The sequence below is a fragment of the Nipponia nippon genome, unplaced genomic scaffold (assembly GCF_047370975.1).
Source record: "Nipponia nippon isolate SJK-2023a ecotype South Korea unplaced genomic scaffold, ASM4737097v1 scaffold_4, whole genome shotgun sequence".
In the NCBI taxonomy this organism is placed as follows: Eukaryota; Metazoa; Chordata; class Aves; order Pelecaniformes; family Threskiornithidae; genus Nipponia; species Nipponia nippon.
The window spans coordinates 39,516,065-39,529,488 of NW_028262358.1; the positions used below are offsets into that span (position 1 = coordinate 39,516,065).

Sequence of the window (13,424 nt, forward strand, 5' to 3'; positions counted from 1 at the left end):
AGTGTGGGGCAGAGCAAAACCCTCTTGCATTTTCAGCCTCACGGGTTATCACGCAACTGGATTAATGAAATGAGCTATAAGAGAACCAAGAGAAAAGATAGACTGAAACAAGAGAAAGAAGGGAAAATATCACAAATTCTTTTTGCCTGAACAGAGGTAAGAGCCTGAACATTTTGCAGGCTCTTACCTCTGCGAAAACATGGGTGGAGGTGCAGAGGTGAACAGCCCAGTCCCCGTCCTGGAGTCCCAGGTCTGATGCTGGCCCTTTAGCGCTTTGGTGGAGGAGGTGCTGCAACTTCTGTTTCTGCCCACAGTCAGTGGAGAGTCTAAAAGAACTGTAAATACTATGTTGGTATGCATTGCAATGGGAAAATGTTGAACCCTTCAGGTGTGAAAATGTATGGGACTGTCACTAGCAGACAGAAAAGTGTTTTGGAGGGGCAACTCCAAAGCTGATGAGGGAAACATAAAAAGCAATGTATTACCTGGAATACGAGCAATGGGACTCCTAAACACAAGTTCAGCAGCTGGAAGAATTTCTCCACAGTATCAATAAGACTGAGAAGAAAGTCTCTACTATGTACCAGATATGCCCTGACACAGCTGAACCTACTTAAAGTTTTAAACAAGTAAAGTCTTGTCCAGCCTACAACTTGCAGCAGTGATGTAAACAGCCTGCTGATTCAGTTGTATTTGTGACGGTTTCCAGGGTTTGCTTCTTTGACTTCTTCTTTTTCTTTTCTTTTTGTTTTCTTTTTTACATCTGGGTAACGAGTTCCCTTCCCTCTCCCTCCTTCAACTAGGTCAAAAACCCTCTGACTTCCCCAGTTTCTTCAAAGACTTGGCTCTTCTTCCCTGTGTGGGTTTACTCCAGGTGCTAGGCCGGTTCCTCCCTAGAGGCTTCCTGGTGTGATCCACTGCCTTATCTTGGTTCCTCATCTTGAGGGAAGAGGCAAAACAGCCAGCAAGGAGAAGCATGTAGCACGAGACAGATCAAGACCACTCCGCAGTTCAAGTTGTCCACCTCAAAGATGAGGACAAAGTAATGTATTTTTCCCTTCAAATTTAGAAACAAAGAGGTTTTTTTAGCTATAGTAAAACGGTTCCCTAAGTCTTCTCTCCTCCTGCTAGGGTATGGGACCCTGCTCATCCCCAGGGAGCACAGAGATGCAGGGCACTCAGAGAGCCCGTCCCAGGGAGCTTTGAAGGGTCCCCTTATGCAGCCCACCACCGTCATGGGGAGACGGGTGGGCACGGCATGGGCTGGCAAGTCATGAAAGACAAGGGCAAGGGAACAGTCGTGTGTGGCACCGCTCAGCCGCTTCGGGGGCGACCCATGGGGCAGCTCCCTCACAAGCCGGTCAGATCACTGCTACGTGATCCTAGCTGGCAGGGAGCACTCAGCTCTTAGGATCCTACAGAGTCTGAGATTGGTTCTTGACACTTCCTTCACCCCCAGTTTGGAAACTCTCTAGGCAATGGAATTTGGTCGCTTGTGCCCGAAGTGAAGACTGCAAGTTGCTTTTATCTGTCCTATTTACACGTACCTTTCTGGGGGACAGGTATAAGAAGACGGGGCTGGAGGAGTTGCTCTGTGATAAATTCAGACACAATCCCACTTTTTTTTACTTGCCAGAATACCCTCTTCCCTTGCATTTGAGGACTGTAGGATAAAAAATTATATATACCATCAAAGGATATATGTTAAGATCCTATCTGCACTATGAATTCTAACTGCGTTGTACATGGGCATCCTGATTTGATACAGCAGTAGCTGAGGCGGCCTCTGGGGTAGCACCACTAGAAACAAATTGTGCTCTCTCTGGAGCACTGCGAGCTATGAAATGATTTCCTGAAATAAGCATCTTCCTGCTGACGTGCAAGATGAGGCTGACAGCAGCTCCCAGGCTGCAGAATATGAATGAAACTTGTATTCACGCCAGCTGTGTTAGAGATCCAGTGCAACGCACTGTGTATCAAATGGAAGAAGGATTCATCTAGGGAAAATAATTTCAGCTTCCAAAGAGAGACTAAAGAAGGCTAATAAAAATATATTTTCTTAAGGGGCTTTTGTTGCTCTGGCTTTAATCTTCAAAAACCTGTATCTTCACACGTTATAACACTAATGATTACCTTTGTTTTTCATTCTTACTGACAAAGAAATGAAATACGCAGTAAATGCGTTAACGAGAGTGCACTGCAGTCTTAGGACCAGTGCAACAGTGGTTTCCAGATGGAAACACAGCTTAGAACTGGCAACTGTTGTTTACCTGCATTAACTCGTTGTTGCCTTACTGTTTAAGAAAATATCAGTGAAAGATAACTTGGGTTAGCAAAGTAAAAAGAGAATTAAAAAATAGTCTCTCTCAGATTTTTTCCATCACCACATTTAGATCATGCTAATCTCTTCTTTGTGAAGCACAGCAGCTCCCTTGCAGCTGTGTATGAAAACGGCCCCTCTGAGTTTCCAGCTCAGGTGAAACACATGGGTAGAGCGAAAGGCCTGACATGAGGAGCCCTGCGCTCTGTTTTCAGCTCCGCCACTAGAAGGGCGTGACAGGGCGTAAGGTGTTCAATGCCTCTACGTGTCAGTCTTCCCTGGATTTCATCAGCTGACGAAGTCTGTTGATGACACAGAGCTGGGAAATGCAGTTAAGACAGAGGAGTGGTAGGACACTGTACAGGAGGAAACCAAACTTGATAGAGAGCAGAAAAACAGAACTGGTGTTGAAGGTGTGGAGCACAAAGTGCAAGATGGTGCCCTTGGGGACCAGACCACAGAATCTTCTCCTACAAGCTGGGACCTCCTCAGCTGAGGGCAACCAGTGGTCACTTATAAGAAGGTGATGTACAAGGCAAGAACTCGAGGGGAAAGAGCTCAAACTCAAGTTACAGGACAACAGTACAGTAACGGTCAAGAAAATGGTCAAGCTAGAAATGAGAAGAGCAGTGAGGTCTGTGGTAGTCTTCTAGCAAGGGTAGTTGAGACACATATTCTACACTAACATCTTTCAAAAAATGGTGCTTCATCAGTTTATGAAAATGAAATTCCAGTCCTATGATCCTAAGTTTTGAACAGTTTTAGCTCCTGGCTTTCAAACTGATTATGAAAGGGGAACTGTTTATTGTCTACAGTAACAGAAACGTTCTTAAGGATTACTTTGTTTGTAAATTTGACTATGGCAATGGTTTGAGTGTTACCTGCATGTTTAAAATGGAAGCAAAATACTATATGCTAATGGATGAGTAACATAAAATGGAACTAACTGGTCCAGTTTAATTGCCTATGGTAAACAAAGCACAAATATTTGACAAAAAACAGAAATCATAGAAAGTTTATTTGATCTATTACATTATTTCAAAAGTAGTAACTTACCTGCTGCCTTATTAGTTAAACACAAACAGGGATGACATTTAAATATAAAAGCTTTATCTTAGTAGCATGCCTTCACAATTTTAGTCATCTTAAGGTACTCACTTACCTACTTATTACCCGCTTTCACAGGTCTCATTTTCCGTTAAGTTTTTCAGAAGCAGTTGTAAAGTCATTTCTTGACTCCATTAACATTATTTTTCCTGTTATTTTTCAAACCAAATTCCATGATTTCTTTTCCAGAACTTACACAGTATTTCTGTCAAGAGCTCTTTTTCCAGGTGTGAATATATTTCAATATGTATACAGAACCCAAGGAAATACAGCTACACAGATTTTATTTTAATTACAAGCACAAGTTCACAAGCCAAGCTTTGTTATACTTTAAAATACATATTTCAACTAACTGCCAAGCTACACTGCTGTTACCAGAAGGCATCTCAGACACTATAGGGGAAGATCTTGACTTTCATCTACTATCATCATTGAAATGTAGTCTCTGTAGCGAACAGTATTTGTTTCTGGATCTAGAGCTGTGGAGAGCATGTCCTCCATTTCCTCCTGAGTAAAGGGCTCACCTAAAAGATAGCAGAGAATAACACTTTGTCTTGATAAATATTCTTTTCAGGGCTGGCAAATTACCCTGCTTTTCCCTTGCAAGGATCTCCTTTCAGTCCTCACGCAGAGGAGAAAGGGGGCAACACTAAGGATCCAATTCCGTCACTTTTGCCAGTGTAAGTAAGTCCTGCACACCAAGCAAGCTGGTCTAAGGGAAAGGAGACAGACGGCCTGGATCTTCTGATCTCCTTTTAGTTCACAGACTCCAAAGCAGCCTGTTCCTCTCTTCCACAGGGATTTCGAAACAACTGGTTTTGTCAGAATGAATTCTTCTAATGTGTACATTAGAATTATTATCTCTCATATGGCTGTCCTTTCACTTGTATTTACATCATGAAAGGCTTCTGGTTTTTCTCTTTTAGGAGCTTCAAAGCTGCTGATGGCCTAGTGCATCCCTCCTTGAGAACAAGGTCCCCATCTGAGGATAGGTCTTGTGCAAAGCCAGCACATCGTTTTGTACTTGAGGCAGGCAGGCACGAGTCAGCCATGCCAGAAAAGCAGGCTCTTCAAGGGATGTTGAGGATTACATGATATACCACTTAAATCTGGTCTTTGAATCTCTTTGCGTACAGCACCAGAATTAAGATCAAGATAACGTAGGAATGAATGAGCACTGAAACTACCTGAAACATCTGGAAATCTAAACTACAATTTTACAGGAGGACAGAAGAAGAGGCACATCCTTAGGAAGCACAGAGATGTGCACAGAATCAGAAAATATCCACACAAGGCTGAATTATGACTCTCAATAATAATAATCTCTATTTCATAACATCTGCAAGCAGGCAGATAAATGATCTTTCCCTGCATTATTCACAGTGAAATGTTCTAGTCTGCAGCCACTCATCACGGCAACAGTGTTGTTTGAAGACTATGTATCTACTCCCACAAGTTTTGGCATGCAGAATGAGGACCTCAAGGTGCCATGTAATGTTTATTTACATGTATTTACATGTATTTACATGTTTATTTACATAAACATGTAATGTTTATTTACTTAAATACTGATATTACAAAAGTCATGTTACCTTCTTCAGTCAAATATTTGACCAGCTCCTCTTTAGTAATATATCCACATTTATTCTCATCCAAAGCCTTTAAAGAAAAAGAAGAAAACTTGTCATTTTAACCATATTGAAACAAGAATCAGCAACTTCTTTACAGCAATTAGGTACTTGAATATTTAGTTACAGACCTCAAATGCATGTAGAAGAACATCTTCTGGAATAGGCTGGTAGCTGAAACCATTGAACCAGAAAAGTTAAGTCACTGTTTGCCAGGCTGCTGTACTATTCTGAAAGAATAAAATATGAGTACTAAAGGAAAGGGAAAACTTATTTTCCATGAGAATTTACTAAGTTTGTCTATCAAACATTTAATTCCAGCTTGACTTTTTGGAACTGTCCATATCTTTACCTCTCGTGTCTTTTATTGTACTCCTGTTTAATTTTTCTTGTGCTAAGGAGCCAGATGAATGGCTTCTGCATGTCTGGGCTGGCTGAATGGGTTAGTAGGAATCGATAGTAGCTGAATCATTCCACGTAGCCAATGCACTGAACAGAAGATGGCCAAACCAAGAAAAGAAAGTTTTGTCCAGGTACACTGGTAGCTAGGCAACAGATCGCCTAGTGGGGCTTTGACAGTCTAACGAGCTGATGATGAGCAAAGAAGGCTGGTAGCTATAAAAGAAAAGGTCTGTCACTAACAATTTCAGAGAGACAGAAGAACTGGGCACATGTGTGCGTGCATACGTGTGCCTGATTTCAGAGCTGGAAAGGAAGCCCTGTGCAGCAATGGAGACCTTCCATATCCCAGCAGACTCTTACCAACCCCCAAGAATACTAAAGAGAAGATGTTGAAGCTAGGGAGGTTCTAACTGCTTGACTGTTTCGTCCAGACCCGCCTCGCTCTTTTACTATCTAAAAATCAAATGGGCTAAGAAGAGGCCTTGTTTTTTTGTGATTCAAATCTCATGTGCCCTTGGATAAGTGAACTATGGACATAGTGCCCCAAAAGATAAAGCATGTCTTGACAAGCCTGCACTAGCCTGGGGAAAGTGTGTGTGTGTGTGTGTGTGTGTGTGTGTGTGTGTGTGTGTGTGTGGAGGGGGTATGGAGGAGGAGAAGAGAGCCTAGAGCAGCAAGGTATCATTTTGTGAAAGGGTGAACATCAGCGTGGAACCAGAAATGTGCCATGAAGGCCAGAGAAGGCAAAGGTGCAGGAACCCGGGAAGGCAATGCCCCTGCACCAGCACACCAGGACCCAAACACTGCTGGCTGGCCTGTGGCCAGGCACAGGCACAAAGACTCTCAAACACAGCCCCAAGGTGGACTCCACTGCCTCTGGATGCTGCAAGACGGTTTTGGGAAATCCTATAGCTATTTCATGTGTAGAACACCCTCCTACCAAAGACTCTCTGTGTGCAAAATAACTTCTCAATATTGGACAAGACTGAGTCTCCCAGAACCCTTGGCTACCATCTTTAAAAATAAAGATAAATTCCCTATAAGTAATCTTGCTTTTAGTGCAAAATATCAAAATAGCACAAGTTCCTGTGTACATGCAAAGATTTCTATGTACCTGTGAATAATGAACAGCATTTTTGTTCTAGACTTTTAGATCGTCAGTCTTCTAGAGTGCTAGTTGTGTACATTCAACTGTACCTGGCAGTCATTTTGAGACATGAACATGAAGCTGATTTATCCAACTTATTAAAAATCCACTGTAACAGACTGTGCTTCTCAGTAACTGTAACCCACATGTTCAGAGAAAGTAATGGTTATGACCTTAATTTGCATACAAAATATCTGAGATGCACAAAACATGTTGAATAACAAGTTTATTCTGATTCACCTTAAAAATACAAAAGCTACACATTATCAAAATTCATTATTATAAGCTGTTATTATTTATATCATCCATACAACACAATTTTATGTAGATGAAGTAATTTTGAAACAAAATCTATCAAGTTAATGTAAGCTGAGTTTAAATAACAAAAAAAATCTGTACTCCTTCCAGTTACATAAAATTACTGTAGATATATTTATTCAGAATCAACCCTGTCAATCTGGAATAAACTACAGACACAGAAAATCCACTTTCCATTACCTTCTGTCGAGTAGTACTTTTGTCATCACTGGAAGAAATTTTTCCAGAGGAATGTATCCGGTCGGTTCTTCTTCTTCTATCTAAAAATAAAACTTAAGTATGGCAGGTTATATGACTCATTAGCAAACTAATACAAAAACCAGAAAATTGGGGTGGTTCCTGCATTAAAATTACAGAGTTAGACTTTGAATATTTATATCAGGTTTTTAGTATCACATGGCACCATAACATCTGAGTGAAATGCTTGTGATCAAATAGAAAGAAATTAGGGGAAGAAATAATATCCCAGGCAAAATACAGGCCTGCTATTATAGACACTTTCAACAACTCAATATTGCCCTCTTGTGCTTAGAAACCATTCATGCAAAGGAACTGGATGCCTAGTAACTGATCTTATCTTCCACAATAACTCAGCAGAGGTTTAAACGTTCTGGCTGCATTCACACCAGTAAAGTCTCGCAGGACCTGGAGCATTCCCAAGCGGTGTAATGTGACCACCCATAACAGCAAACCATTAGCATGTTCCCTGGCATGATTTTGGCCTGTGCCACCTAACGCTCCCCCCAGCAGTCCCCCGGCCTGGCTAGGACCTTAGGGACTGTTCTCCAGCAGGCTGCTTTGTGCAGCCGCTCCATATAAAACATTTACCAGGGTAGACATGAGCTGCTCTGTGCCAGCTGGCTTCAACACCCAAGGATGTTTCTGGGCACATTTAATGTGCTAGTTTGGACATAGCCCCAGTCTAGTACACCTCAAGGATGGAATTTGTTGCCTCCACATGTTTCATAGCCAGAGAGAGTCATCAGGGGAAGGACCGGAGAGGGAGGCAGACTGAGACAGGGCAGCCTGAAACAGTCATAAGGCAGCCCATAAAATGCTACACAAAGAAAAGCTGCCCTTTGCCTCCCAAATAAATTAACAGATTAGTCCCAAAACATCGGGGACTTCTAGCAGCATTCTCACTGCATTCCTATACTTCCACAGGAGATGAGCAACGTGATAAAAACTGCTCCCTATCATTGAGGTGCATCCCTTCCCTGAAAATTTCAAGTTTTACTCCCAAAAGGAGCCCTTTTAATGGAGCTAGCCTGTTCCTGTCTGTGTTGAAACTGGATGCATGCCTTGTGGTCTCACATGGCAGCAGCAACACCTTGCTAGGCTCTCCAAGACACAGATCAGATTGAAAGAAGACTCAAGTAGGCACTGATCTGAAATATCCTAACTGAGCCAGGAAAAGTCAAAGTAAGAAATCTTCCTCTTGGGAGCTGGGTCAGAGCTAGGGTGATGCCTGATACATCCAGCTGCTTAAATGGAGAGCTCCAACACTGCTGCATGCTCTTTTCCAGTGCTCTTGAAGGTTTTTGGTTGCTAAAAGCAGGCAGCCACCACCTCTTGCTGCTTTAGAGTGGAAATTGGCTTGAAAAAGCACTTTTTCCTTTCTCTTCGGTGAGCCTAGCGGAAGGGATCTTTAGCAAGGAAATGAAGCTGTTGCATGCTTCATGCTAAATCAACTGGTACCTTTTACCATTACAGAATCATTTGTTCTACTGCTTGCTTGATTGAGAAGATGTAACAAAATACCTGGCAAGACTTAACTTCTTTCCCGTGACCTAACAGTTAGCCAGTACACTGAACTATTCCATGCATCACAAATATTGAGATGTATAGGCACACAGGATGTTTTAGGGAACATCCATGCTTCAAACTAGGATTAGGTTAGAAGTCCAGAGAGACAGAGAAAGTAATATGGTAGCTATTCATCAGAAATAGATAGATGTGTCTTGTATTAAGCAGAACAACCAAAAGCAAGGACCCAAAACATCCATGAAGATGGTAAGTTATATAAACCATGTTTAAGAGCCAAAAAACATTAGATCTTCTCATCCAAACAGTTGAAGGTCATCCTAATTCTCATACCCGAAGAACTCACCAGCAATGACCACTTCAGAGCTCAGTGTTAACAAATACCTGTGAAAATGTCAGCCCTCACTGACAAATATCATCCAGATTTGCCTCTTTTTGTTGGTGTGCTATTTGTATTTTGCCTTCAGAAAGCAGTCTGTGGAAGAAATGTGTCCTTCCTGACAATGGACCTAGTCCTGGGAGGTGATGAGCAGCCTCAGCTTCCTCTGACCTGGAAAGAACAGCTTCCATTTCAGTGGCTCTACAGGCCCAGCAATATCTTGAACTGTTAAAATTAATCCTTTTTCTAACATTGGATAGATATGTGAGTAAATTGAATACATTAACCTCACCTAAGTCAGTAAGTATTCAGATTTGCAGGTACATGTATCCTCTTACTCTTCCTCATGCTCGCTCCTATTCTATAGCTCATTTCCCATTGATGTTTTCCTTTGTCTGTAATTCCTCCTCTTTTCACAGTGGCTGTGACAATAACAGTATTTGCTTGTTCAAACTCTGTGAGTTTTGCTCTATATCTCTTTCCTTTGCGTACATCCACAGCTCCCATAACAACTGTTCTGTAGCACTCATTATGTTGTATCTCTACTCTCACAGTCATGCTATTATTGTTCACATAACATTTGAGGACTTGAGTCACAAAGAAACCAAACCAGCTTCCAGAGTTATCCAGGCAATCAGTAGCAGAGCAGTGCATTGAATCTGGGCCTAAATATATGCTATTAAGTAAAGCATTTAGCATAAGGCAATATAGGAAACAGTATATGATAATTTTTAGAGATAAAATAATTATATGAACGCTGATTTGGCAGATAGGAATAATTTGAAGGTAACATATGCTAGTTTAGCTACTATAAGGCTAATAGGAAGACAGATGACTGAGAGACACAAGTAGTGAGAAACAGAAATAAGCCACAACTTAAAATGGGCAAAAATACAGGGGAAATAGCTTGGTTACAAACCAGCCAACAGAGACGATTTTTACTTTATCTAGATTAAGACAAAATGGTATTACCACAGTCAATGGTAACAGTATCTTATACAAATTAATATATATTAGTGATTAACATAGTACATTAAGGGTTCTGCAAGAAGATAGTGTACTCCTGGTACTAAACCTATGCCAAGGTTTCATTTACAGACACTGTGAAACCTTCCTTGCGATTTAACTTCCAGTTCAGTGTTCTTTAACGTTAACCATTACTCTTGAACGTATTCTTTCTTCTTGCAGTATTTGTATTTTAATCTAATATCCTTATAATCAACAATTGCATACATGGTATACTGTTGTATTTCAAGAATCTTCCGCTTCATAGCTGCACTGCATTGTACTTTGTTATGTCCTACTTATCTCAAATTTTCAGTAATGCTGAAAATTGAAAAAAAGGGAAAAAAGAAAGTCCAATCTCTTTAGGAGGGGGAAGCAGGCCTTAAACTCTCCTGGTTCCCCTGGACTCGGGGCAGGGGGGTCAAAACATCCCCTTCCTTTTCTCAATTCTGTATCTTGAGTCAGTGGCACTGTTCATTTGCTGCAAACAAAAATCTCTGTGGGCCACTAAAAATATCATCTATATTAAGCACCATAATTTCTCTCTCCATTTTGTCTTGTTTGTCAGTGGGAGCTGGGACAATCTGGTACTGAGAGTACAGAACCAGTGCAGACAGACTGCAGTATCATGTTAAAAGATCTTTCTCCTCTGATGGTTCTTTGCACTGCCTCATCTGAAGCAGCTGCGTCATTTTTACAAGACTTAGCACAAGATTTCTCACACTAAATTCTGATCTACAAGAGACCAAACAAGGCTACTGAGGAGAGATTACTACTGCAACCATCCAAATTTTTGTTGGGGACGGGAAGAAAAGAGTAAGAGAGATCAATTCCCAGTATCCTGACCTATACAGGAAAAAGAGAAAAATCCTTCCCCCACCTCTCAGCCCCAGCATCTTCCATTCCTTAAGGCAGCGTACCTGTTTGCAAAAAGAATGAGAAGTCTTTTTCCCACTTCTTTGTCCCATTTATTAACCATACCCTGCCAAGGCACCAGCATGCCGTCCTTTCTATTACAAGCATGAGGTAAGGAGACAAAAATTAGTGTAGGAAAGAATCCTGGAGAAACGTGATTGAAGTTCCTTACCTCTGCATATCACTGGGAGAATGGGAGGACTGCTAGGTCTTGCAAGGTTTTATGTCTGAATTCTGACTTGCAGGCTTAAGTAAGCAAGTAAGAAAGGATTACTTATCTATAACTGCGAAGTCTCAAGACTGGGAGAGACCTCAGGAAGGACAGAAAGTTAAGAGGTCTAGCTGTAAGACAGCAATAACAGGACCCAGTGAAAAAACATAGCAGGTCTTCCCTCTGTGTATTTTTGGAATTTGATGTATAATTTTAACACCTTCTCAAGAGCTAATTTTTACTACTTAATCATCAGTGTGTGCCCATGACATGTCCAGAAGAGTGAGATGGTTAGGGTTTGGATATCCTAATCTGACTGAGGTTTAGGACATTCTTTTTCATCAGCCAAAACCAATTTTTCCTCCATTTTCTGTAAACGCCCCTCCACCTTGGCACAGTGTCACAGTGACCTTCTGGGGTAAAAGAGAGTCAAAGACTCCTCATTTTAACCCATCAATGTCGCTACCTCATCAGCCTAAAGGCTTCCTTCAGGGCAACCTGAGAGACTGCCTGCCGGCCTGAAGCACTTCCATGACACTTCCAACCTCTGGCAAAAGAGCTTAGGTTTCCCACACAGCAAGGCAGAAGGGCCAAACTTGTGCAAGTTTAAGACTGAAAAAAATGCAAAATATCTAAACATTTACCTTTGCAAGCAGTTCATGTAGTTCTGCCTCAGTTGGGAAACAGCCCAGTGACCTGACAATTGAACCAATCTCTCTGAAAGAAAGAGTATCTTTGTCAGTAAATCTGCAATACCAACGTGTCTGTGGAGAATCCAGATACCAATTCAGAGCTTGCGTACAGGGGTGTGCATGTACAAGCACACAAGCACATGTATGTGGACTTTTAAGATGATGTGTCAGTAAGCAATGTCTATTTTTACAGACATTAAATATTCTGGAGCTTTTTGGATGAGTATAATTGTTCTTGTGACTTTCGCCGAAAATTCTTCTTTACCATTGTGTTGCAGTGTACTGTGTGCAGGTTACTTTTCAACTGCTTTCCTCTAATTGTTAAGCTTAATTTCAGTAAAGCCTCCATTTATATAGTTAATAAAACACTTTGAAACCTATATGTTTACATTAAATGCTATAAAGATACAAATTCTAACTGCAGTAAAGAACAATTACAAAAGGTCAGGAAGGAGGCAGCCCTGCTGTGCCCCTGTTGTGCTCAGAAAGTGCCGAATGGACCAACACACTGGCTTATCACCACCCTGTTTACGCTGCAAAATATATTCATAGCTTGCATTTGCTGCTGAACCTGGTGCAGTTGTTCTGAGGCTCTAAATAAAATTCTGACCAAAGTGGCAATGCCTCAAAAAAGTTAAACATCACAGACTAGATGCAAAAGTACTGAAAAACTGTGAAAAAAAGCACTAATGAGATTTATGGTATGATTGAAAACAAAATAACAGAAGCATCAATATTGCTTGTGATTTTCAGTACAATTCTACAACACAGAAATTCAAGCACACTTGAATAAGCATCCATAGTGCTGGTGGTTCCCATGATTTAAACCTCTGTGGTTTCTTCATCTTCACCAGTACATTTGACATGGTGGTAAAAATAGACTGGCTAATAAAAATGGTAGATACAAGAAGCAATAACCTCTGTAAAATCATCTTAAAACAGTAAGACCTCAAATGTGCCACAGCAAGCGCACGTAAAATTATACGGGTCAGCCTTTGGCCTCCTCAGACAGGTCCCGAGGAGCTCCCATTCTGATTGAAAACATGTGAGAAGCACTGCAAGAGACAAAAGAGAGGAAAGGGCTGGCTGCACAAAAATAGGTACAAACCCAAACCCAGTCCCACACATACAGTTGTTATGAAACGAAGCCATCTGCTCAAATGACTCAGTGAAACCTTGCCCCCTGCGGACATGAATGGAAGTTTGGCCATTGGCCTCAATGAGGTCAGACATTTAGTCCTATTTTTGTAATCCTTGTCCATGCACCCGATTTCTAGTATGGACATACTGTATTTGATGCTCTCACTCCTTCACTCCCTTGTCTTTTCCAGCTAAAAGATACTTGTAAATATTCTCTGCCTCCTCCAGTAAAACACCCAACCCAAATCATGCCTCCCTGCTGTCCCACACTACTTCTGCTCTCACAGACTGCCAGAGACGGGAAGGCTGCTGTCAACCTCCTGCTTCACCTCTCACATCAGCAAAACTGCAATGTCACTAAGGTAAGCCACGCCCTGAAAGAGTTTGCAAAATCTG

General features: G+C 41.4%; 1 protein-coding gene across 2 annotated transcripts in view; it reads right to left on the bottom strand.

Moving 5' to 3' along the window:
* Positions 1–232: 232 nt before the first annotated feature.
* DRC8 (dynein regulatory complex subunit 8) overlaps positions 233–13,424 on the bottom strand; it is a 35,514-nt gene continuing 22,322 nt past the window's right edge. The window contains exons 3-8 of one of the 2 annotated variants that reach the window (XR_015708470.1): positions 11,841–11,913; positions 7,103–7,182; positions 5,187–5,229; positions 5,020–5,086; positions 3,483–3,951; positions 233–335 (exon numbers count right to left, since the gene is read on the bottom strand). Coding sequence is in view for 1 of the 2 variants with exons in the window: in XM_087775927.1 (XP_087632053.1) it covers positions 3,821–3,951; positions 5,020–5,086; positions 5,187–5,229; positions 7,103–7,182; positions 11,841–11,913 (394 nt within the window). In the remaining variant the exon portion in view is untranslated. Of the gene's footprint in view, positions 336–3,455; positions 3,952–5,019; positions 5,087–5,186; positions 5,230–7,102; positions 7,183–11,840; positions 11,914–13,424 lie in introns of those variants that run through there. The other variant, XM_087775927.1, reaches the window with a different exon arrangement.